This window comes from Styela clava, chromosome 12 (assembly GCF_964204865.1).
Source record: "Styela clava chromosome 12, kaStyClav1.hap1.2, whole genome shotgun sequence".
Taxonomy (NCBI): Eukaryota; Metazoa; Chordata; class Ascidiacea; order Stolidobranchia; family Styelidae; genus Styela; species Styela clava.
In genome coordinates, this window is record NC_135261.1 from 20549483 (window position 1) to 20577351 (window position 27869).

Sequence of the window (27869 nt, forward strand, 5' to 3'; positions counted from 1 at the left end):
GATTTACATTTATGGTATAGATCATTTAGAACATTAAAGTGCTGAATATTTTAACAATCACGAATAGCCATTGTAAGGCGACATGGTCAAGTACAAAAAGTACGCAAATGTTCAATGGAAATGTAAGAAACTTTTGTGCGGTAAACTGAAGAGAATCGTCTAAATACAACGTTTTATCATTCTACATTAATGAATGTCTGATCTTGCAATTCTTTTTTCAAACAACATCAGAACATAACGAATGTTCACGGTCCGGCTTTGAGACTTGTATCGGGAACCCTTTTACGTTCTAATAAGTGCAAGCCAAGCTCCAGCACGTGACAAAATCTCGCAATAAAGCGGTAGTATTTGCTCCGTTCTACGTTCCGCCCTAGTGAACAAACTTTCCATTTCCAGGATAATACAGAAGGAGCGTGTCATGCATTCTCCGTTGGTTTTACAGCAAAGAACGTGCCTAACCACACCGACAAAAGTTCCTTTTGTTTCCGATGGAGGCTTTTGCACACGCACAGGAACGAAGTATACATATTTATATGTAGAAGATATAAAATGTACATGCGTACGTACATAGCAACTCTGACTGATGTATGGGTGGGCACCAAATTTTTTGACAATTTTCTATCAGCTCGTTCCACGTTATAGGAGGTATTCGCAATAATATATTTTGTTGAAAATTATTTACGATTGACATTTATTTTTGTAAGATTACTACTACATTCGTCGGCTTTCACTCGTTTCCCTGTGGACATCAGCTTAGCAGTGACGATTTATTACATGAATAACCTCAACTCATTATTCACCAAATATGAGAAATTAACATTAATGAACTGAAACTCACGCTTCGTATTCGAACCGCTCAAAGTGCAAATGGAGAGATCGCCGTGGCAGTTGCACGAAAGTTTATATTTTCAACCGTCTGAGCTGAGATCAGGAAAACGGAAGTCTCAGCGTCGATAAAGTTGGGATTGTGAGGTAATAATAACAATGTTTTCTTGAGTGTTTGAGACATTTTGGATACATGTTGTACAAAAATTTCACATTTTATATATTTGCTCACAAAATGTTCACAACGTAAATGTTAAATAAAGAGCATATGCATTTAATGATTTTATTTCAAAATTTGATTGAATGTGATTGTTTCAAGGCCCCGAGCATTTAACGTAAAGTGGAGTGAGTAGCATATTTCCATTGACACATTAAAATTTAGATCCAAGTGAACAAACTCCGTTAAAATATCCATAAAATTAAATATTATTCTATATAAGGGTAATATTTTGTAATCTCGATATTGATTTGGGCCCAAACGTTTTTGTAAATCATGAGTTTTATCGTAGAAAAACTTTCGATGATCAGAATCAAATGTGACAGGAATATTACATGCAATGGCTAATCATTGATTTGTACGGATTTGCACTAAATGATCATGGCAAATGATTCGATATTATCTGTAATATTAAAAATCAACAAAAGATTCAGCGATTTAAAATGTCTCCACAATTTATAAAACAGAACAATATCAGCACATTTACATAATTCGGGACAAGAGGATTCGGAATTCAGTTCATTTGGCATCTCTGTATCACGATTCCAAAGACTATAGGCTAGACTGAGGCTTTACCCGATCCGACAATAATAAAGGAACTCATTAATCCCTGCAATGCTCGATGCATATTCGAAAATGTATAGTTGCTTAGTATATCTCGATTGATTGCATTAAATGAGTCCCAATCTATACGAGGTCAAAACTTTTGAGTTGAACAATCGACTGAGTCGGAATTGACAAGTGAGACTTATTATGCTGGAGACCAAAGATTTCGGAATGTCGATATTGGGCAGGCATTGTGTTCGGTATATTATGAAATACGCAATACTATTCCTCAATATACTCCGTTTTCGTATTCAAAGTGCAATATTGAAAATCTTCTTTTATGATCGAACTCAAATCGAATCTTTATATTTTGACATTGGGGTTTGGTGTTAACGCTATAAGATCAATCGCATTCATATGAACTTCCATTGTCCCAAACACGTTTGCATAAATGCTGATTCTTATTCGAAAACAAGAATAGAATACATCAAATGTCGGTTAAAATGCAAATTAACATCAACCTCTTTACAAGATCATAAAAAAGAGCATATATACTGATAAAAATGTTTATCTCATTTTAAATTGACTATACCCCTTACTAAGATAGTAAATCACACTTTAGTTGATTTTTACTTTCGTATGCGTTAAACGTATGCGGAATGAAGATTTGTGCCTACAAGTAGATTAATAAATCAGCCGTCATATAAGTATCAAAGCCGCGCTTGGTCGATTACTGCAACGCCAACATACGTTCAAGCTTGAGTAATCAAGTATTCTGTTCGCCACCTTAGTATTTGCTTTTTTCATAGAGATGTGATAATCCATCCCTCAGTATGCATTGAGGGCCAGTCTTTTCAAAGTTGATATCGTGCTGCACCCATATCGTTTGTTTCTAAGGCCCCTTAAATACCTTGGTGTGATATTGTCAGATTAGTCTCTTCAATTAGTTATTTTGGGCACAGTTTACATCTTGAGAAAATTGTTTCCTATACCCTGATATGATAACCTTTGGAGAGTTACACGGCGTAATAGAAGGTTAAGATATTATTAACCAAAAACGAATTTAAGAACTGATATCAAATAATAACAATGGTGCATTCATCGATCTGTGTAGAGCAGCGACAGAAATATAATTCGAGAAGGTAACCATCAATAAAGATACGTATATAGTCGATATTAATACTCGTAGAGATGGGCCGTGATTCGGATCAAGGCGCGGATTCGAGTCGAATCCATGCATTTTTAAGACTCAGACTCGATATCAAATCCTCGCCATTTTTGCCATTTTCATAAGACTCAGTACAACAATATCTAGTTGAAATTATGTGATCGTCAAAAACGTATTTTTTCATTTTGATTATGACTCGAAATATTCGACTGGATTCCATGTCCACTTATTACTTGGATTCGCCGAATCCGACAAATGCGGCACAAATGCGACACAAATGCGGTCTCATCCCGCACTTCAAACCAGTATCTTCTGTGCTGGTGGTAATCAATCACTATATGTCACGATTCTTCCAGCATAAAACATGTGAAGAATATACAAATCATATGCAGGAAGAGGGAAAATATCTTGAACGATCCATCTCAATTTCGTCTGGTTGGCCTCATCAAGGATTTAATTCGATCTCCTTGCTATTTTCGTCGATATCTGTCACGTGAGTGCGTACTTGTACAAATCACTAATACGGCCATGCACTGAGAATTGCTGTCATATATGGGCTGGTGCTCATGTGATTGTATCAAACGTGCTTGACCGAATACGAAAAAGAATATTGAATATGATCGGCATCTATAAATTGAAAACACTTTCCCGTCGACGAAAGGTGGTGTCGGGGTCCCTATTTACGACCTTTATAATAAACTGCTTGTTCTTCTGAACTCTTGGAATTTGTTCATTTGAATTTTTTTTTATAGCCGTCAAAGTCCATTGCATGCTGTGTTTTTCCATTCAGATACTGTCATTGAACCTACAATGCAAAAACATTGTATGCCCAATTGTATTTATTTCAATATTTTTATGTGCAATCCGCTACTAGCTGATTTCTGATCGTTTTGATTTGATCTGGATACACGAGACATAAGTCCAAGAACATTGCTTTTTCAAATACATAAATATGAATAGCGCAGATATTTCAGTAAATCTGCCCAAAAATGAGACGCTAACTGTAGTGCATTCTGCCATTAGTTCCTTATACACAAGCACCAAGTTTCCATTGTAACACGTAGTACTCGTATTGCAGGTAGATTATTGAAATTAATGAAGTGCAAACTTGCTTGGACCTTGTATCCGTGTTTCAGTTTTATATATCTTGCAATTTCCTCGTAGTAGACTCAGCGACATAGCAGCAGACTTACCAACGTAATTCATTTCTCGTTTATTTAGTCATAAAAACATCGTATCTTATATGGTATTCAAGCATAAGTTGATAGCAAATAAGTTATCGTCTTGAATAATGAGCTGCTGAACAATGGTCGCGGTGATCAATTTCCTTAAGTTTAACATTTTATTTAGGATATGAGAAATTGATGTCATGTTTGTCGTTAGCTAAGTAAAATTATATAATTTCCCAAATGATTCAAAAAGCACAACATTATATTGACTATGGACAACAGTTATGCAACGCTGCCAACGTTCAAATAGAAACCTTACCACAAATCACAAGGCGCCATATGTTTAAGAGCAGGGGGCTGTTTTATGCGAATGTTTTGGAAATGTGAATGTCATTCTGTTATAGCAAGCCCTCCATATATTGAATAATAATAACCAATAATTTTGTTTAGTGAATATTTTAGGCAACATTTGAATTTGAAGCTTAACAAAAATAACGTGCTTGATCTATGCCTGCAATGGAAACGCTAGAAGAGAAACATTTTACGAATGTTTGGTTATATATATTCAAAATATTATATTTTTGCAATCCTACATAATAAGTGTATTCAACTGGTGTAAATGTTTTTAAACATGACTGCTGAGCTGGTTCAATTTAAATTGTTTAATTTATTTAGTTTAAGTGTTTGTTTTAATCTAATTAACGTTTTGCAACACGTTTTATAACATTATTCCTTGAAATTGTAAACGTAAAAGCACACAGATATAATTTTGGGGAAATTTAATATTATGACAGAATGTTTAATTTTGTTTGTACGTTGAATTGGAAAGGCCCGAAATAATATTTAATGATAAGTATTGATTTAATGACACATCCACGCCTGCATTTCACCGATTAACTCGAGGTCGCGCAATGAAATGTGTCGGAATATTTTATACTGTCGGGTTTTTATTTGTCTGCTATTGATTAGGTTTTTTGCTTCATACTTGGCACAGCGTCATGGAGTCCACTCCATTCCCGTTAATACGAACCGTTCTCCACAAGTATTAACCATTTTGACCAGGAATTTTACTGGCTGATTGGAGAAAACTCAACATTTTTAAACGTAAGAAGCTATACTTGAAATTGTTTTGACAATTGAATTGATTGACAATTTGGATACATTAACTTAGAATTGTATGATACACTGGTTTCGAGCTTAGTGTGTATCAGTGCGAATATAATATCTGAATGCAAAAAGCATTCGTTGAACGAAAATTTCTTCCGATGGAAATGACGACAATTACTTCCACCATTATCGTTATTCACGGGCTGTTGTATAGTTTCAAATACTACCTAAGAATTGGTAATAAACTTTACCAATCTAATTATACCTTGTTTAGCTAATATGGGCAACTGATTTATATTCTTATCTATCGCACAGATATATTTTTCCCTTTTGCAAATTAAAATTTGGTATGAATAATGGTAGAAATGTTTGAAACTTTTTTTCGGAAGAATATATTTCTACTTCCTGTACAATCAATAAGACTCAAAATTGGAATCATCCCATTGCTATTTTATTGGTGATATTCTAAGGAATGTACTAAATATATTGCATTTCTGCTAATGTTCTCTTTATTTATTGTATATATAAACATTTCTAGATCTTTGGTTTACAAGACAACGTTTCCTGATTCATTATATTCATATAATGCAGTGGTGAATTTAATTTATACATCGATGAAATGGATTGCATATTAATGTCAGTTAAAATAGTTATAGAGAAATGTTGTTATTAGAAACCTATCCTTATCCCATTCAAACAAATTATAAATATTCTGAGAATTTTTCTCATTCGAAATACACCTTTTTACAATCGAAACTCAAGCAAGACTTGTGGATTATTTAGTCTGCAAGTATTTAATTTTGATTGTTACCAAAATAACTTTTATGACGCCTATCTGTCTCGTTTGTCTTATTTATGAATAATTTCCCCTGATAGTCGCCTCTAAAGTACGAGTAACAAGTTTAGTTAGAACTTGTAACCTGAAATACCGATTCATTCAGGGAAATTTCAACGACCTCTTCTATTAATAATGAGAAATATTTGCGGATATAAAAGTATGCGACTGGTACGCCTCGCGTCATACATATTTCGACAAGCCGTACATTCAAAATTCCAGAGAAATATTAAAGAGTTGAAGAGAATTGTGTTCGACAAACTATTGAAGCGAACCTGGATTGTATCCGAAATCAAGTGGCTTTAAATTCACTGCCAAGTTGGAAAAGAATTCAACTAACAAATCCGATTTCAAAACCATGTCTGCTACAGCAAGTACAAAAGAAAGTCGCGAAGAAATATATGAACAAATTGAACCAAGATCAAGACGAAAGAAACTAAGAACATTTTATGATAATTGGGCGCAAAGTTACGACTGGGACATGCTGGATATGGGATACAGGTACAGGTTTTGATTACATAGTTTAATATTTAAAAGAAAAGTTGAAGCCTGACATATTAGCCCAACAAGCTGTTATATTGATTGTACTCTCAGTACATATAAGCACTGCTCTCTCGCTTGAGGTGTACTGCGACGTAAGAGTAATACGAGTAATTCACGTGAATAGCACTCCCTTTAATTAAAACTGTATATTGATTAAATTTTAAAATACATTGACCCGTTGTTCCTGTAGCAATTTTTTTGTCACTGTAACTCTGTATATCCTGCATGATATTTTTTAGTTTATTGAGGCGGAGGTGGGTGTTTTAGAATAAAATAAGCTACGTGTTCATGGTTGATTATGGGATTGGTTGATTACGAATTAGGATTCTATCTTATTATGATTATTCGCCACATTTGAACAGAAGCCAAATACAACACATGGTTAACTTATTTACTTTATTTTCTAGTCTCCATTCGACTGCATCAATCCTTCTAATGGAAAGGTTATCCACGGCATATCAAGAAAATTGTGTTATTATTGATGTCGGCTGCGGAACAGGTCTTGTCGGATCAGTTTTACGAAAGAAAGGATATTGCGGAATTCTGCATGGTGTCGACGAAAATAAAAACATGTTGAACGTTGCAAATAGAAAGAACGCTTATAACGATTTATATTTACAATATATGTCTCCAATTGATCCAATCAGTGTTGAAATTTTATATGATGCGTTTGTATGCGTGGCTGCTTTTGGTCTTGAACATATTCATCCGCTCTTGTTACCTCACATGGTGGATCACGTTAAGCCTGGCGGTGTTATGGTGTTTTCTGTAGCCAACCACATTTTAGGAGCGGATAGAAGATTGCTCGAATCCGAAATAAACAAACTAGTAGACTCTAAAGTAATTCGAAAAATCAGTGCCACTGATGAATTTTATTTTAAAGATGGCCGAGAATCCAGAGATACAGACAAAATCGCAACTTGTAGACTTTACTGCTACGTAAAATCTAAACGTAAAAATGCCAAAACAAAAGTAGGTTCCGACTCCGAAAGTTCTGAGTCACCTAGTTCAGAAGCAGAATAAACACTGATTTTTTGATATATGAATAAACCTGTTCCAATTTCTGCCTCATTTAAAAAAAATACCACATTTATGACATCCAGCAATGAAACTGTGGAGTTGTGTTTTTTATTATCTGGTTGTAGTTTTACACATATTTTTACAAACAGATTCTGAAATTCTGATATTTGTTTAACGTTGATCATAATATTGATAAAGTCTAAAATGTATTTAATGAATAGTTATATATTTGATTCTTTATAATATGTTTTATTTTTTGCACGAATGGTTCGTCGATGCATTACCTGTATAATGTAATATCTTACATTTTCTAGCTGTATAAAAATTGTGAAATGCACTGATATTCCCTTTGTAAAGCATTGCTTGATGATTTCACCTGCTAAGCCTAATTTTTATACCAAATGGGAAAACAATATGTATAAATTGTCAGGTTAATAATATGAATTCCACTGTGCACAATCTAATAATAAATAACAAAATACTGATACTAAAATATTAAATGTTATTTTTGGATTATTTAGAAATTCTCGCCTCAATTTACTGTTGCAAAATTAATCTAAACGAAATTCATTAACAATATTGTATGCTAATCCTGTCTGACCGAAAACAGACGACTCTAGATTATCCATACGTGCAATAAATCCGTGCTTATATTTCAGAAATATAGCATTCTTTTACACACTTATAAAGTTATTTGCATGCTGCACGATATTTAAATAATAATTACCTCATTTCTAAAATATATTATTTAAATTTTCAAACTAAATGCAAATTGTAATGTACCTATTATTGGAAAGGGTCATTTCGGCAGTTGTCTAAGAGAATTTTACCTACATATTTCACCAACCGTTTAGTTGGCAAGAAAAGCGTGAATTTGGTAATGCAACACCGTTTCATTCAGTACGTAAAATTAATACGAACAATTAGACGTTTCTTATTGACTTGCAGATGACAAAATTGTATACCGGTAATATTTTATTATAAGACACCGTCGATCCAAGATATCAAGTAACTCAGTTAAACACTTTTTGACGGAAAATTTGCTCGGATATGTCATTTTGGTTTGATGCATTGAGTGACATTTCTTGCTCTTCGTCAACATATTGTCGCAGCGGAATTATTTTTTGTAATCATCGTTGTAAATGTTACCAAACCAAACTTTATATAACGTTGTCGTAAATAAGAAATTATGCAATAATTCAATAAATGTTTTGCAAAATGTTATATAGTTCACTGGAAAAACCTGACTCACGTACACTGCTTAAAATTGTAAAATCATTGCGATTGAACATCAGTTTCTTGGAAATAGGTATCGAAAAGCTCTAACAAGATATGAGCAATGCAACCAAATAGCACATTTTCAATGTAACGGTTAGCGTGTTAACCTTACAGGCCACGAATAGATTATATCGTTATAATATTATGGTGGGTATTATTATGGGTCCATGCTATCGCCTATATTCAATTGTATCCCATACCACATCCATTGTTATGATCGAATTTTTCATTGAGAAAACTGAATTACAATTAAATTGGTTTTTAGCTATTCAAATGCCATACATAAAAAAAACAGATCTTTATGTAATCAGTTTTGCGATTCCCACAATCTTCGCCACATGCGAAATCCACGAGCATTCAGTAACTGTATAACGTCTTAAACATAACTCAATAATTAAACTTGTCATGTCATTATATATAACTGTTTTTCGGTCCAATTGAATAGGAATACAAAATTACCAACTTGGTTGTGACGAAAAAAGATTTAAAACGTGGGTCCCCGTAGAATGTGGTGATATGTCCACTAAAACTGGTAAGATAATTACTAGTTTTAGACTAGTTTTGATGGTAAAACATTCATTGCTTAGAAACTCGCTGTAATCGATGCTACGTGTTTGGTTGCATGGCTATAGCGCCATAATATGTTACAGCGGATGTGACTTGCTCAAATATATGGAACGAGTAAATAAATACTGACAAGATGATCAACAACAACTTAATAATAACGAAGCGATACATATGTATAGCCTACCTTGTGTCCAATTACAAACTTACGTTACTGTTCTGCGGCACTACACTTGCAGAGCTTATTGGTGGGTTGCCCGCTAAAATTATTATAGCTTCTGAATAAAAACATATCGTCACGCTAATAACCGAATTGCGTAAGTCATTTTTAGCAGTTTTGAGAAAAACGTAAAAAACTTCCTATATTATATTGCTATATTGAAATATAGTGCGTTTAGGATAGATTTACAGGAACTCACATTATCAGTTGTAAATTTTACTTCCTACGTTCAACGTGACAAAGTCTGCTCTGTGTACAAAAAGAAATGAGCGCACAATTATATTGAGATATTTGTATTGGTTTTCAGTGTAAATTTCAGATTTGTCAAGTGCTACGTTATGTTACAGGTTGCCTTTGTTTTGCGAACTGTAGTGACTTCTCCCACCTTTTATCAAGAGTTTCAGGCACGTGATAACCTGATGCGCATTGGATAGAACGTGACATCAATCGCGTGCAGAGCATCGTATCCAAATTGAGACTGTATGATTGAACATGCACGTACCTCGGAATGTCTGCTAGCCGTGCTTACATCTGTGTATTATATATCTTTCATCTATGTATGCATGTTCTATAGATGCTATCTACCATACTTATGGTCTCGATTTCAAGGAGTTCTAAAGATAATGCCATGGGATATATTCAAGGATCACCTAATATAAAATATTAGCTTTGATTTTAAGATCTTGAATTCATTTCAGTTCAGATACTTCGCAGAAAGATACAAAAAGGCAAAAGTTGACAAAAAGTTCCACCAGGAAATTTGAGAGTTTGTCAATTGTTTTCCAATTTATGTGCAAAATATTATGAAAATATCCAAGTTTGTTCTTTCTGCCGGCGGATCAACGTCGCTGGTAGGATTGTAAATCATCTTTACCTAGACCTAGTCATATAATTGAACAGGATCTTTGATTTTGATCATGAGCGAGACATTCCCGTAAATCATGTTTGTCTGTATGAGAGATTGAGTTCGTCGAGCCGTTTTCCGGTTCCAAATAATTTTCCTTTGTAGTTCTCACCGAAATCACGTTTTTTCGACACTGAATTATTCTTTCATGCATGAAATATTAACACTAACTTATGTAGGGTAATACACAAATGAGCGTCGTCACTAACAACTAACTATTCTTTTGCGATTTACCATTCAAAAACAAAAATTACTTCAGTTTACGAAGGTGCTCCCCCAATTTGAAAGGAAAAGAAAATGTAGAAATAAAAACAACTCGCTTGAAATATTATTGGTTGTCAAGATATCCAATTTTGGCACCAGCGGCCTTGAGATGTGGATTGATCAGAAATGCTGGGTCATGTCTTCCATTTCAAAAACATGGAAAAGAAAATTTACATTCGTCTTTTGCAAAGGTGGCTGTGTAGAATAGATATCGACCCACGCGCCTTTTGCGTGCTCTTGTGTTCATTCCACAACTACGACAAAATTTACACTACACTAAAGTCAGTAAGGAGTAGAGATGGGAGACAGATGATCTCGATAAACAATATCTGCATGGAAAAATCCCAAGTTGTTGCGCATAATTTCTGAACTATTGGTATAGCTGGACATTTAAATTGTTTTGTATGATAAATATAAATTTGGAAAATGCGCAGGAAACATTTGGCCATGAATTCGGTTAACAACTATGCAGTCTTGAAACATAATCAAAAGTATGCAACTTGTATTTTGGGTTTTCATATGCGTTTGTGTGAGAGATGCAAACACACCATGCTCGTTTTGGCATTTGGCAGGATAGCGTATAGTTGGCGCGTTTAAATTTTTAGTATTGTTATCAATGTATGCAAGTATGAGTACCCTTGTCCGATTAATTAAGAATAGTACAAGGTGAGCCTCAAAAAATAAATCAATAGTTTTACTCCTCTGAAAATGAAGAAAATTTATTTAATTTTGTTTACTCTTGATCTCATATTCGTGTATGATTGCATGAAAGTTTCTGGAATCTAGGACGCTTTACACAAAAGTTATTTTCTCTCTTCCTTCTTTATTGTTGCATGTTTTTTGCTCTGAGATCCCCTTTCCACTCACACAAGTTGTACAACAATAATCATCTTTCTGCCAACAAGTCCCTCGCGCCATACGCCATTGCGACACAACAATGAATATTTCGAAAGATTGTATGAATATTTTAAGTTACACCACAATGATCACGGTGGTTTTTGGACAAATCCCTAGTCTAGAGGCATGTTTCTTCAGACAAGCAATTCACTAGAATGAATCGTTCGACTATCAAACAATCATTGAAGAATTTGGAAATGTGTGAAATAAGATTTTTTTTAAACTTTTATTGGGTAATGAACATTGGCATTAATCATAATTTTTATAACGATTCCTAATGATAACATTTCTATATAATTTACAACGCAATGAGCGCTGATCTATCAATTCCAAAGATAATTATTTATTAGTGTAATATTGGACAAATCATGTTTAATTTCAAGTCGCCATTTGACCTTTTACGTATCACTTTTATTGGTACGACTGTTTTCTGTTCCATTCCCATCCCATCCCATAACAATTATGCCTGTCCCATCCCATTGAAATAAAACTCAATATAAATTGTTAAATTTAGATTTGGCGTCTACTAAATAGAACTACATGTACGAAGAGACATGCAAAACAACAAAATTTATGGACTTTGTTAACTTTATATTCATAACTAATATACATGTGTCCATCAGCTCCTTCCCGGAGTATACTGTTAATGCTGAATATATTTTGGTTTTCATAACTAACAAGAGAGCTATGCTCAAATATATGGACACGAAGTACATAACGAAATGTTTTACTATCATTTCCCCGAAAATCGGACGATTTTCGTATCCCATGGGAAATACAAATATGTGCTGTCCTATCCCATGGACGTTTCCCATGGGATTTCCAGGAAAATCCCATACCCATGGACAACCCTGCATATATTAAAACAATCACAATCTCAATATATATAAAAATAGCAGTATAAATTGACAAAGTGGATCTTTTCGTATGTAAAAACTCAATGTTAATAAATGACTTTGGGTTTCGCAATGGAAAGCATAAATGCCCTCTCCATTTCAGTTTACAAGTAAGGTATCGATGACTCCAACTTTCGATGTTCTAACTTGCGACATAGTAGTCATATTCAGATTATCTTTTTTAAACATCTCGTGTGTTCAAGCGTGGTCGTTGAAGCATGTTTACAATTATACGCTGGATGTCGTAGCTGAGCTTACACGACTGGTATGAGTACGTTTTTGTGGAGTTCCTGGCGGGACTGCACAAGGGTTCAATGATACAATCAATTTTTTAGTTTCCTTCCTCATTTTGCTGAAAAAAAATTTGATTATTACAAACTTTCAAACTCATATACGAACCCAATTTCTGGTAGATCAATTAGATTAGAACACACAGAGTACAGACGATCTCTAGAAAATATGGGCGGTGCTTCTGAGTTTACACGTGAACAGCTCAGATGAAAACATCGCAAGCCATTAACAAAAAGAAAATAAAAACAAATGAAAGCATATTAGACGCACTATAGAAATACATAATATTCACCTTGACGCGAGGTTATAAAAGACAGGATTGAGGCATTCAGAAAATCGCAACAAGATGTATTGTACCATTGCAAATTTCCAATCAAACTTGTTCAATTCCGGATTACTTTCGTCAATAGTGAAACCAGTGTACCAATGAAATGCTGAAAAGTATAAAACCTCATATTTCCCGTTTTCAAATATATATTATTGGCCACAAACGGTGTTTAATCGTGAACAGCAAGAAACAAAAACAATTAAATTCGGGGTTTCAAATACACTACGTATGAATTATTTCGATGAAATGCGAAACTCCACTCCAATTATTACATATAAATTACTATATTTACTCAATATACCAACTATTTTACATCTTATATTTTATTTTAGATAAAAATCTAGGTGGACATCATGTAAAAACAAGGGTCTCTGTTTTTTACCTATTTGAACTGAACCCCAATTTTTACTACTATTTTCGTCTTAGAATTACCCAATGTTTGCAAAATATGAAAACTTACCTGTTACTGGAGCGTATCCGAGTAGAAACGAACCGACAATCAAGAACAATTGCATTATGATATGTTTATCTTTCTTCCGTCTGGACTTGATCTGTCTGGATACAGAATTACTTGCATCTTGACTTTGCGATGCGGTTGTGTCCCCAGGTCGCTTGTGAGTAGCTAACTTAATTCCGATCGCAGCAGATATGACGATGACCAATCCCGCAGGGACGTACAAAAAGATAGGATATGCAAATTGGATGTAAACCTGCCATGTACTGAACCACCTGCTAGCCAAGCTGCAAGAAGCCCATCTGGCCTGAGACGAATAACGGTCAACAACTTTCACTTCATTGAAGATAGCGTGGGGGATGAATCCACATCCAAATGATAACGTCCAAATTGTAGCCAACCAGAGCTAAGAAGTATAAAAATAATTGAATATTTTGAAATAACATTTAGGAAATATTTTATTAAAGGAATTGATTACCTAATTTTTTTTGAGTGTCATAATATTTCAAGAACACTCATCTTCAGAAAATTTTATTACCTATTTTATCGATTAAACTTAATATTAACTTCTTACTTTTAACTCTCCCATAGAATAGTACTAACAATGAGGCTATTAATCGCAATTTCGACAACATATACTTGACATTTTTTTGATAAAGATTGCTCTTACCGCGATATGCTTTCCATTAATTTTCCTAAATGTTGTTGGCCACTGAACTCCAATAAATCGCAGCAGCGCAAAAGATAGAATATGCATAGCTGTTGCATATGATGTCCAGTAATCAACACCCCAGTAGAACTGAAAATTGATATTGCATGTCGGAAACGGATACGTAGACAGTAATAAAATCATATGAGAAAGATTGGCTGCACCTTTACAATCATTCCTTCCCGAAGGTGGCGTATATGGAAACTATGTCATTATACTGCACAAACAAATTGCGACAACGACACATAGTATATGCTTCTTTAACCAATGATCATTAACTAGTAGAACAGTTTTCTATTTTATAATTCGTTTGAGAATGGCATGATTCTATTTTAAACGACGACAGAGCCTGGTTGATTTTTGAAATTATATGCTATTGTATTAGAACAGGATATAACCTTATATGCCGTATTCTCACCTTGCAGAAGAAATCAGGCAGGGCAAAGTAATCGAATCCCCACGTTCTTCGATATAGGAAGAGAGGACTTAAAAGGGCGGAAGTGAGGTCAGATACGCATAGACTGAGGATAAGCGTGTAGTACTTCGTTCTGATAATAGTAATAAAAAGCCATTATTTTATTGTTTAAAGAAGCTCGTGAAATGAGTAATACCCATTCACCATACAGTTTTCTCGAAAAGTGAGTAGGCTGCTTTGAATATGAGTAATTATGAAATATATGGTTAGGTTTGAGCACGTAAATGTGTTTCTAGAAATAGATGCTAAATATTTTGCATTCCCTCGAATATGTTCAACTTTTTGAGCCTTTTTTCTCAATGAATATTTAATGCCAAATATTAGCCTCGATTGAATAAATACTTGACTATGAAAATAGGAATTAACTTCAGAATATAATTTGGATATAGATGTAATCTGATCATCACAATCGATAATACAATTTGAAACTGCAAACATAGTTTTGGGGGTTGATGGTTTAACCAGGGTGGTTTTTATCCAAGCTTTCTAAACATACATAAATACCTGCATATATAAAACAATCTGATCGAAATTTACGTCATATTGATAAAATACTCGAATTAGACAGTTTTTGGGTGTGACTATAGTCAAAACAAGTTCTTGACATCATATGAAAATAAGCAGTTCAATAATTCCATATTAATTTATTGTGAAACACGATCAAAGGTTACAGTTTTGCCTTAACCACTCACCGTAGTTTTGACGATTTTCTTATGACAGCAATAGTAAGCGAATTTGCGACGGTCCCGAAGATCATCATGGCGAACAAGATGACGGCTGAAACAACGACCCATGCTGTCGTATAGGGCGGTTGCCATGGTCTAAAATGATAGATTGATTTATAAGATTATACAAATTAATGTAACTTCATTATCATGAAAAAGCTTAATACATTTTTCACTAAAAATTAGTTGTAGAACAATCGTTCTTAACTGCAAAAAATAGGTTGCGACTTTCTCTATTCCATCCCGTGCATTAAGTATAAGGGAGATAGATAAACGTTGCAAATACTTACCCAACTGTAGTCAATGAAGTACTTTTGATGTAAATTGAATTGTAATTTTTTCAATGTTATTTTGTTGGAATACGATTATAACGTCGTAAACAACTTAAATTTAATAACAAATTGTGATAGAATGTCATAGTTTGTTTTAGAAAAGCCTTAAAAATTGTTATGTATGAGTGTTCGTTGTGTGGCAAAGATATATGGTAAACAGGAACAAGTTATTGGAAACAGCAGGTATGTTGGATATGTGCAATCCTGCGTTGTTACTGGATTAATCATATGTTTTAAAACTTCCGAATTGAAATAAAATCATAATTTACATCACACTACAACTTGTGGTTTTGGCAAAATAATTAGAACAAAAACTGCTTTGATTGTCTATAATGTACAGGTTTGAGACTCTTGGTATTTTGATTTGTATAAATGGTGGTATCAGATTAATTAGAGCAAACTGTATTGGATGAAAGTTTGTCTATTCATTCAACAGCCCTACCATCGCGCCTACGTGGGTTTTGCTCTTGAACAGTGCGATGATGAAGTAAAGCGACGATATTTTTAAAGAAATTTGATATTATTGCCTTCGAGTGAGGAAATGACCTATAATGTATTGGCTACGAAATGGTTTTCATCCCAGAATTGTCTTGAAGGAGGTGTCGAGTTGAATACAAAAACAAATTAAATTTCAAAGTCGCTGATGTCAATTTTCATGTGAAGCGAATACATGAGCTTCATTTTTATTCACCACAGACAATTTAAATTTACTTTGGATTTTAAAAATGCAATTTCGGTTGTCGGCTTCTGTGTGACCATCGACTGACCTCCAATGTGAATACCGACCGAAAGTTTCCATACTGGGAATACAATCGACTTTTGTGACGTCTCGCACGCGCGGTTTCTAGATAGATATCTTTATTCATTGGATTAGTTTCCGCTGGCATTTGTACGGACATTTCACAGACGATAGGCAAGCATTGTGATAAAATGAAACAACTGAACCCTAGAACTTGACTCGGGACAATTCCTATCGCTTTCCAATATTCGTAATTGATCTGATGACAACTTTACGCCACATTGAAAGTATCGACAACATTGCATGACGACAGCGTGGTATTATATAAATTCAACTGGTACTTTATAGTTTTATACAACTTGACCCACAAAACCTATTCGTGGGTGTTTGGTCGATTCGAAGCGGACCAACGTAAAAACTTTCTAATGTCAGATCTCTTATACTAACTAAGGCATTTGATTGGTTTAGATTAGATAACTTCCCAAAACAATCGCCAAGCAGGACAGTCTGAAGTGGCGTTTAATACCTAAAGCGAATACAATTGTTGTGGTTGTTGTTATTAATGCTAGTTCATTTACAAATTTCAATACGATCAACAGAATCCCTGATTGAAAAGCGAGACATTCCGTATTTATCCTAAACTTCCAATATTCCTAAGGCTTGATATATAAAAAATAACTTACTCTCTGTATGTTGAATTTTCAGTCACAATCGAATTCGCTCCGTCAGTAACCGTTATAGTTGTTGTTGACTCCATGAAATTGATATATTTGTGTCAGTTCACTAGTTCGCACTACGTATAACAATATATGCTACTCTGTTCTCGATCATTTCCAATTAAAATTATAGATAGAAGAAATATAATTAGGTTAAAAAACTTTCAACGGGCATTGTAAGGGGGCAAAGTCGGTCAGTGTTCACAGCAACAAACGCAAAACTCCTTTCGATTGTGCATGAGTATATAAAAGTAATGTACTACTTAAATACTAATTAATGTATAATTAATATTCAAGATCACCGTCGTTAGGATGCGACAATTGAAATGTGTATTAGAATCTAAAAGTCTTATTTATATATCGCCTGAGTATATATATATATATATTTATAAATAAATATATCGCCTGAGTTTTCGAATATATAACTTCTGTTTTTCAAATTTGTAGTGGATGACTGATGTGACATCATGGTGCAGTTTTCATAAATTTCCACCACGCGTCATAAAAGCATATTCATTTTAACGCCCTGATAGGCAAGCTATTCAAAAATCGAGTCGCATACACCCACTCACCGTCAAACTATGCGACAACAAATATAGTAAACACACTACAACTTACTATTTCATTCTGAATGATTAGATTATTTTTATAAAAATTACTCTATTTGTAGAACCCCTATGCTGCTACCCGACGACTGTCGGAATTTTACAACTCTCTACAATTTCGACGCAGGTGCGTTAGTTAAATAGTTCCGACGCATACGCATAGGGCACGATTTGCGACGTAATAGGGTACGCAACGAGGTGCAAAGAGCGGTTGCGTATTCTGTCAGAGTCTTCCGTTTTCTTTAATATCCATGTAGGTTCGCCATGTTCTGATAACACATTATGACGCACACTACTTTGAAACAATGGAAAATTGCGTTCTTAATTGATAAACAACCTATCGGAAGTTGTCCTTCTGTCCTTCCTAGAAAAGGTCATTGAAAGCAGCATTGCGTGCCATGAATATACCACATACACGTTATCAAACGATCAAAAATCAAACGTGAAAAAGGAGGTGGATTTTAATTTTTGTTTGTTTAAATGAGAGTGTTGACGTGCATGGCAACATTACTCAGGAATTTACGTTGTGGTAAGTCCCCATTAAATTCGACTAATATTTTGACTAAAGCATGCATATCGTCATATATACGAAAAATCATTACTGAAATATATTAATTAAGATAATTATAGAGTTTTTTTGTTTCAATGTTTCAGCATCGCGATGCCGATACTACTTTCGGATATACCCGAAACAGATTTCAAATGTGAAATTGCATCAAAAAAGAAAATTATGAATATTATTAGAATTACAAACACATTAAAATATTGGCAATACCTCTTCATAATAGTTACGCTATAAAATCGTATTTTTTCGACTACCCATTACAAAAAATCAGACCCATACCTATATTGTATAAGCAGTCAAAAATTATTTTATTCTGTTGTCCAAAGTTCGCGCTTTGCGTACGAGTTTGGATCTTTGAAAAAAAAATTCGCGTTTCGGCCTATTATTCTGGAAACCATTCCCTCCGCCGATATATAAACTATATTATTGCCTATAGATTTTCCTTCAGTCAGAATCTTTTTTGTTTGTAATATCAAGAACATGTGGATTTTTAGTTCGCGTCCATCATACAAATTCAGAATCACCTTCTCCGCCAATGCAATCATTATTCAAGTCACAAGACCTTATATATATACATGTATGTTTAAAATACTAATAATTGGGACTTTTTTCTGCAGGCACTCGTGAATTGAAACAAACGCCTACTTCTGTGGCACAAATACTGCATACGTGCTCCTAGCAGATATCAATCAGTATATTCCTCATATTTGGCACCATGTGATGGATCAGCGTAGAAAGTAATCATCTTATTGTTATCCACGGGATTAGAGCACAAAATATTAACTGGCATGAAGACAGATAAGTGAGTTATTCTACATTATGTGTCTCACAGTGAGTCAGTGATCACACGTGTCTCATCCTACGCCGATCAAATTCGAACAGCAAGCTGTCGTTGAGTGAAGGCTAATCAAGTTCACACAAAAACGGGGAATACTGACTAAATATTTTTACCAAATCTATTAACCGATTGCTAAACAAAACTAACGTTTATTTTGGGATGTAAATCGGTGATTAACATAAAGCGCTGGTTTATAATAAATTTTAATCAGTCTTGAGATAATGCTCATCAGTAATTTCAAATCGGAAAGACCATATGCACACTTCCAATGTCTTTCTTTAACATCAATTTTATCAAATAAATCTTTCATAGGATGATTTAATTCATCCTTATTTCCTTTACATCGGATATGGCTTTCATTTATTTCCGCTGTTATGCATGCCTTTCCTAATTTAAATTTTAATTAAGTATAATTACAACTCGAAAACAACTTAGTTTCAAAGTTAGATTTATTGATTGAATTTCTCCGCGCTGTTCATATGAATATTTAGATACATTTGAAATATATATCGTCCCGCTAATAACCAAATTGCGTAAGTCATTTTTGGCGATTTTGGGTTTTTTATAAAATAGGTATTAATTAATGTAATGCTGCGCAACTGTCTGTTACCTCAGATTTTATTTTAAAAATTCCCAAACCCATAAAAATGGAGATTTAGTATGACATGCACTTTTATGCAATTGTTTCGTCATAATGAATTATCGTTGTTACCGCAGGATTATTGTGACGTCACAAAGGCAAAATAACCTCGGCGAAGTATTTTCGAGTTTTTGCATCTCGGATTCTAGCTTAGCGCGTATTAATTTTAATTTATACTACAGTATAGGAAGACGTGCACTTGTGATATTCCTGTCCGAGTCCAATTCATCTTGGTTGGCTTTTATATTGGGTGCATTGCTGTTTTATTCTTTATATTTAATCTTAGTCTTATTTCGGTGGGTGTGCAGAACGTGTTATATTGATGAAATATTTATTTTCAAACATAAAATATATTGTAATTGAAACTGATTAGCTATTATGGGGATTAGACATTGTAGATACTGAGAATTACATTCGTTTTTGGAATGTTTAGTTTTCAGGACTGGTGCATATAGTAAAGTTGCAAAATTGCGTATGTCCCCAAGTCATAGACACATTTCTGCCTAAGTCACAGTGCGCCATTATGACGTCACTTAACTGCGTCATACAAATTAACTTAAATCCGGCTACGATCAAAAAACACTCAATGGCATAACAATATCATTAGGAAGTTTTTTACGCTTTTCTCAAAACTGCTAAAAATGACTTACGCAATTCGGTTATTAGCGTGGCGATATGTAATTTTCATATCATAAAAATGCAGAATATATGTTCGTTCATTTCAAAGAGAACTTCTACATGCAGTCGATGTCAATAATTTAGTACAATTCTATCTCGGAATAAGAATTCTTATCTGCCGATAACATAAAATATGTATTTAAAACATAATATTAACAGATAATAAAACTACAGCATATCCTCTACTTCCTTCCAACCGACAAATTATGGACAGCAGTTTAGTCCTATTAATTCGTTTTCGTATTCAAGTACAAGTTACATTAAATATTCAAGACTTGAACATTTTCATTCAGACAGAATCATTATTTGAGCTATGTGTTGAGATTACATTAAATATTCAAAACTTGACATGACGGCATGTTAATTTTATCAGCTATATATTTGATGAGAATGATAACGTTGGTTCATAACCATTTAGGCTAATTAAGTAGGGTAATCACAACTATAATCAAATGTGTTATCCATCAGGTATAAACCACACTCGAGTATAAATGAATCGCCTCACCAAAACATGAACGAATGAACAATGACGGGATGGTGTTTACTATTTTTGGCCAATCAAACCAATCCCGACCACTATTTTTCCATTTGTTTCGATCGTTTTATAGAATTTCATTATATCAACTTCCCATCAGAAAGTATATGTTCATCAGCAATCTGGGTAGTTTAAGCTTCTATCCATTCAATGATAAATTTCATTATATCAACTTCCCATCAGAAAGTATATGTTCATCAGCAATCTGGGTAGTTCAAGCTTCTATCCATTCAATGATAAATTTCCCTGAAAACTATTTCATGAAGTAATCGGGAATTTTCATTCACTCATCGTTATATGATGGAGTATAACAATGACATGAAAATGGCTAATGCTACTAGGTACGTGATGCAAAAATTCAAACAGCACACTTATCACCAGAGCGAATAACGGTTATGGGTGTAAATTCTCTCACTAACAAAGTTTGAGATAGGAGTGAATTGCTAGTTAGCCAAATATTGTATTTCATTTACCTGACTGGCAGGAATATTATAGTTGATATGCGGGATGAAAAATTTCAAAATGATACACAATGAATCGATTATTATCAGCAATATTTTTTTCCAGATATTGTGAGCTGAGCGGATTATAACTTTCTCTTTCGGTAAATCCAATATTTTTTTATCAGTCCGCCGAGGTGAATATGTTGGAAACCACTGGTTTATACAACCATACCATTCACTGATAATACGTTGTTAAGTTTAAAAAAAACTTTGAGGTCAAATTGTTATTTTGCAACATCGTGCATTTGATTTGAGCCAGGCTTGTCCATGGGACATATTTTTCTGTCCCATCCCATCCCACAGCAATTTAGGCTTGTCCCATCCCATCCCATGGGATTCTCATTGAAAATACAATTCAAAGAAAATCGTTAAATTTAGGCTCAACGTGTACTAAATATAGGGATACATGTACAAAGAGACATATAAAACGGCAAAATTTATTATTGAAAATTTCGAAATTGACCCGTAATTAATTGAAAAAATAAGGCAGAAAAATTCTAACAATGAGAACTATATAAACAGTAAAAACAACAACAACATAATAAACCGATCAATAAAACGTCCACGAAATAGGGCCGCATGTACAAAGAAACATGCAAAACGACAAAGATTGTTGCCTTTTTCAACTTGAAACATTCACAACTTTTATATAACCAACAAGAGAGCTATGCTCATATATACGAGTATGGACACGAAGTACATAACCAAATGTTTTACCATCAGTTCCAAGAAAATCATACGGTTTTCTGAAGAAAAATTGAAATTTTGGATGAAATATCAGGTCTTATAGGATTCAGAGAAAATTTGAGACAAACAAACGAAAGCTACAAGCCTTGTCGCAAAAATACAATCAAAGATTGGAAATTTCGAAATTGGTCCAGAAATTAATTAAAAATATAAACGTTTTTTTGTTCATAACGATAGGCAGGAAAATCCCAACGATGAGAATTAAAGCAACAAAAAGAAATAATACTGTGAAAGTTCTGACAATATTTCTTTACCATGCTGCTGGAAGTTTCCTTGTCAATATCAACAATAACTTTGTACAACTGATAGTCTAGGATGAAGTATAACAGCAAAATTAAATGAGATGTAGCACCATCAATTTCTAATTTGTCAAAAAAGGTTTTAAATTTCTCATGTATAAAGATCATTCCTTTAATCTGAGCAAAACTCGGAATGTGATTCAGAAATTCCTCATCATCTTCATTACAGTAATGTGAGTAATTTTTCAAATGGGCATTGAAACGTCGGTAATATGATCGCCATTCCCGTGTTGCAGATTTTGTTGGTATAGAAAACGGGAGCTGTGATGCCTTTGACTTTGTAAAATGTTTCAATATATGAAAGTTGGCACATGAATTGGTCCAGTTCAAAAATCACGCCCACTCTGAAGGTATCGGTAACGCATGTTGATAACCTGTGCTCACAGTACAACCAGATCGATGAATTTGTATATCGGTATCAAACCGTCCATCAAACGCGGCCTTCATGGTTGCTGCATTATCCGTACACACAAATAATGGACTGGAGAAAGTGGTAGACTAGATTCCGCAAGAAATTCACGTAAAAAAAAGCTGTGTGTAAATTTCGCAGTATGAGATTCACTATTATCAATATTAATAATAGTTAGAGGAAAAGTAAACCATTTCCAATTCTGATCTAGTCCACAGGCAATAATTCCACCATATGGCAACAGATATGTTTGTCTAGCAGACCAAAAATCAACTATTCCTGAAATTGCACACTCTGGATCTTGTGCCATATTTTGGAACAATTTCTGAAATTGAAGTTTTGCTAATTTTCCTTGTTTCAGAATAGAACGAGACACTGTTTGTCGTGATATTGTGTAATTATATACCTTGTTTGCAGCATGGGTAGATCTTGCGATAAAGCTAGCAGCATCAATAGAATGTCACATCCAGCCGAAATGGATAATGTTGGATGTGATGAAAGTGGAGAGGTATGGGCCACCAAACTTTGGAGGGCCATACCGTTTTGGCCCTTTGCACTAAATAATCACTCTTTCACTCACTAACTGCTTGATACAGCAGCTAACCATCCCCAGCATTGTTTGGGGGTTTTCAGAAGTAGTTTTGGAGAAAAGTGAATTTTTCCACAAAGATGTCATTTTCACAAAAAAAAATTATCATGCGAGGTATGGGCCAGGCGTTGTCAAGTATGGGCCACCATAAAAAAACTAGAACCCAGTGCTTATTGTAAAACACAATTTTATTCAATGCCAAACTCCATTAAATAACACAATTTCTACAATCAATGAAGATGTTTTTTTTTAATGAAACTTGTGTAATATGCAACGAAATTATCTTCAATCATAGAATAGCCAGTATATATATCCGAGAAATTTGCAGCTCAGCTACCTATGCCTCTCTGGCATCCACAGTACCCACAAATTCATATGTGACTGCTCTGTCACAAGTGAGTGCTGGATCTTTCAAAGAGCAAACAACATCATCCAAATCAATTTCAAAAATGTCACTTTCTTTAACTTGGAATTTAGTTTTCTCTAGATTTATTGATCGATAGCCTTGGACTCTGACCCAGTCTTCATCTGGGTCATAGCTTTCCAAGGTTTGTACAACATAGCGGTATGTTATGGGCTGCCGACGGCCACCCTTGACCTTGACTAGCATCCAATCACCTGCCTTCATTTCTACTGGAAGAAACATCTCGTTAGGACTGACTTCAATTCTGTTTACTTCCTCCTCTAACTGAAGCATTTCATTTCCTGAGCTCTCTAGCATTGCTACTGTTAGGTCATTGTTGAAGAATTCTAAGATTTTTCCTGCCTTTCTGATTTTTTTACTTTGCTTCACTATTTTTTTACTTTGCTTTAGTTCTAATTTATCTTTTTGAGGTGTTGAGGTTAGCACTACTGGAATTCTTTTTTCTCTACCTTTGCAGGAGTTGAGTTTTCGGGCAGGAGCCTTCGGCAATGGTCGTATAATTTCAGGGGAAACAACCGTTCGTGATGATCCTGGCAGGTCATCTGATTTGGCAGGAGTTCTATGCTGTTCCTGCTCTGAAGCATGTTCAAGAGGTTGATCAGTGGGTGATGCCCCCAAAAAGTCTGCCTCTGTAAACGCATCTGAGTTTGGCGGCCAGATTACGCTCCTTTCGAATCCCTTCACAATATTATGAATGGTGAAGGCTTTGTTGAAGGCTGTTTTTACTAGTCCGCTGACATCGTGGATCGAAAGTGATCTTCCAGGATTGGTCCGGTGCCATGCACATGCTTCGTTAGAATAATATGTTTTGAAGGGAAACATTACGCTGACGTCCAGGGGCTGCATTTTGTGAGAGCAGTGGGATGGCAAAGTGACAATCGTCACTCCTGTATCACGTGCCTTGGTCACCACATCTAAGGTGACATGAGAGGCATGATTGTCAAAGATCAATAGTTGTGGGTTCTCTTTTGACGCACCCATTTGCTTGATGAAATGATCCAAGACAACCGGAAATTGTTCGCTGGTCATCCAGCCACTATCATTAGCTAGAACTAGTGTGCCAGGTGGAGCATTAGTTGACCAGAAAGCCTGGATTTTTTTTCGTGGATATAATAACACTGGTGCAAGCGCACGACCAGCTGCATTCACACATGCACATAGAGTAATGAGGACACCCCGCTCTGCAGAAGAAATTCCGCCAACCTGCCGTTCTCCCTTTTGGGCCAAAATTTTAGGTATTTTTGTTACTGTTGATACACCGGTCTCATCCAGGTTCCAAATGTTCATTGCTTCAAATGGATGTGTTTCAAGAGCACTCATATACACATCATTGAAAATTTTAACATTGGACTTGTTGAAGGCTGAGGCGCGAGCAAGGCTTGTCCCCTCTGCAACACGCAGAGATAAAGAGTGTCGATGACGAAAACCACTGGACCAGCCTGTTCCAGCCTTGCGATTTTCTGCCCATGTTGATGGAAATGTCTTTTCATTGACTACTGCAAATTGCCATGCCAATCGGCATAAGTCATCAACTGTCAGGCCATAAAACATTTTAGAACAATTGATGACATAAAATGCCAAAACTTTTTCTTCTTCCTCTGAGAATATGGTATTAGTAAAAGTCTTGGATATATTTTTAGCTTGTTCTCCTGATGATGTAACTGATAAATATCTGTCCAGGGTTGCTCTGCCTATTTTGTACAGACGGCAAGCTTCTCTTTTTGATATATTTCCGTCTCTCACTAGCTTTATTGCTGCATTCAAGTCGCTTTCACTGAATTGCCCTTTCTTTTTTCTTCCCATCATTCTGTTGTTCTCAATACCGCCTAATTAATAACGCTAGAATTACACTGCAGAAATACAAAAGAATGACAAAAAATAAAGACATTCTCATTATACATTACATTTTCTGAGGTCACTACCCATGTTCATAATGATTAACAAGAGTACTGACATGGTATGGGTCGGCCCATACCTCAGCATCTAAAATGGCCCATACCTTAAACACCCTACCCGCCATGTTTTCAAGCAAAATTTGACTACAAAAAAAGATGAGCTGTTTTATCCAACACCCTCTTTAACAGGGCCAAGACACAGGTTCCTAGCCCTATGGCAGATTTTATTAAAGAACCACAACTGGTTGTGCTATCCCAAATATTCCAATTTTTCAGAAAAAAGCTTTTACTACAGGAAATTACTTAGTACCTTATAGCTGAGACACCTTCAGAGCTGCTAGCCTGCAAATAGCATGTGTTACTTGGTGGGAATTGCGCAATAATCACACCAAGTTACAGGTGATGGTGACATCATAAAACTGTTGAACTGGCCATGGCCCACACCTCAAGGTGGCCCATACCTCTCCACTTTCCCTAAGTAGTTCAACAACTGTTTTTTGCCACGTATTCGCCAATGCTGCTGGTGGTTTTTGTACCTCCTGCTGCTTGGCATCAAAATATCTTTTGATATCCTTAGACGCGCCAGAAGAACCACATTTTATGCTATGCTGTATTGCAACTCCGTAACCACTTTGATTAACCCATTTACCATTGATCAACTTATACCAACTGTATAGAGTTTTGCACTTTGCGCAGCAAAGAAATGGTGCCAAAATACCATCAGATATTTCCACCGCTTTAACATTGACAGTTGAAGACTTTACATGTTCTTTTGGAACACCAATCAAGTGGCATTTTTTATCACCCAACATCTTGGAAACCACACTTTTAGATAGATTTTGGAACTCATATTTTTGATTGCTCATTTTCGGGTGTTGGCAATAACTGCTCCACAGCACTTTTTATCAAACCCAGCTCAACGATTCAGATTTAACTCTCCTCTGTACCGGTAGACTATAATTCGTCTTCCTAGTTTAAAATGCTAGAAGCGAAACAATGACGTAACAATGGTTCCCGGCGTAAGTTTGGCTTTTATATTCCAGCCCAATCAAGCGTACTGTCGTGATACCACGTTACTTCACTACCATGTTAAAAGTTAAAACTGCACCGTTGAAGACAATAAGACATAATGATAATTTTATACGTGCACAAAACATAATCTTATGTAGAAATGGGTGACTTAAAAATTTCCCACGTGTCCCACAAATTTGTGTTGTCCCATCCCATGGGACGTTTCCCATGGGATTCCCATGGACAAGCCTGGGCCGCCATTTACACATAAATATTATGACTGATATGACTAAAAAAAGCTTATTAGCGATGCACAATAGGTTAATTGAATGAAAGATTTTATTTCCACATATTGTGAGCCGAACGGGAATTTTAAGCGAGTTTCGAAGAATTGGTAAATATTAATTAACGGTACAATGGTAGTCAGAGCGAGGGCGCAGGGTGATATGCAGGACGAGCAAATGTGGTAACTAGAATTGCGGAAGTAACGATCGATTAAACCTTATATTTTACTTCCTACCTATGACCTTTTTTCAATTCCCTTTGTGGCGCGATATTTCAATCAAATGTTGCTGTTTTATTTTGATTCGCGGAATCACACCTAATTGCGTCAGCCCCGACCTTCAATCATTTCAGTTAACTCGATGCTCAGCTATCAGGCTGTAATTTAGTAAACTATTTGTTGCCAGCGAACCTGATTTTGAGATGAGTAGATATTTAAATGGGAATAAATTTGCTGTTCACTTACCATTCCAGTCCAAACACCAAATGCTCCATCTTTACTTCCAGACAGCCATGGGTTGATGTACAAATTGACTAAATCATATAGTTCTTTGCTTTGGACATCAGCTAATTTTCGTCCGATATTGGCGCAAATTGAAACGGCAGAAACAAAATTTGTTGTTGTTT

At 35.1% G+C, this 27869-nt stretch overlaps 2 protein-coding genes across 3 annotated transcripts; one reads left to right on the plus strand and one right to left on the minus strand.

Annotated features, from left to right (window-relative positions):
* The first annotated feature begins 610 nt into the window (after window positions 1–610).
* On the plus strand, window positions 611–8534 carry LOC120329825 (methyltransferase-like protein 27). Of its 2 annotated transcripts, XM_039396611.2 has the most exons (3): window positions 611–972; window positions 6090–6368; window positions 6818–8534. In XM_039396611.2, exons 2-3 carry the CDS (start codon window positions 6226–6228, stop codon window positions 7431–7433), a joined length of 759 nt encoding a protein of 252 aa, XP_039252545.2. In that variant the 5' UTR covers window positions 611–972; window positions 6090–6225; the 3' UTR covers window positions 7434–8534. The 2 variants fall into 2 exon arrangements, with proteins under 2 accessions (XP_039252545.2, XP_039252544.2); XM_039396610.2 differs by lacking the exon at window positions 611–972 and having other exon boundaries at window positions 5959–6368.
* Window positions 8535–12054: 3520 nt separating this feature from the next.
* On the minus strand, window positions 12055–17404 carry LOC120329874 (galanin receptor 2a-like). Its single transcript, XM_039396668.2, has 7 exons — window positions 17190–17404; window positions 15403–15531; window positions 14654–14783; window positions 14197–14325; window positions 13533–13932; window positions 13037–13178; window positions 12055–12805 (listed from the first exon to the last, which is right to left on the minus strand). The coding sequence occupies exons 1-7, from the start codon at window positions 17261–17263 to the stop codon at window positions 12682–12684; spliced, it is 1128 nt and encodes a 375-aa protein (XP_039252602.1). The 5' UTR covers window positions 17264–17404; the 3' UTR covers window positions 12055–12681.
* Between the last annotated feature and the right edge of the window lie 10465 nt (window positions 17405–27869).

What these genes read in the sequence shown, in the direction of transcription:
- LOC120329825 (XM_039396611.2), top strand. Translation starts at nt 6,226, where the DNA reads ATGTCTGCTACAGCAAGTACAAAAGAAAGTCGCGAAGAAATATATGAA. An exon ending in ATGCTGGATATGGGATACAG is followed by an intron (nt 6,369 to 6,817) that starts GTACAGGTTTTG and finishes TTTATTTTCTAG; the next exon opens with TCTCCATTCGACTGCATCAA.
- LOC120329874 (XM_039396668.2), bottom strand. Translation starts at nt 17,263, where the DNA reads ATGGAGTCAACAACAACTATAACGGTTACTGACGGAGCGAATTCGATT. An exon ending in TGCCTGATTTCTTCTGCAAG is followed by an intron (nt 14,326 to 14,653) that starts GTGAGAATACGG and finishes ATCAATTTTCAG; the next exon opens with TTCTACTGGGGTGTTGATTA. An exon ending in CGGATACGCTCCAGTAACAG is followed by an intron (nt 13,179 to 13,532) that starts GTAAGTTTTCAT and finishes TATACTTTTCAG; the next exon opens with CATTTCATTGGTACACTGGT.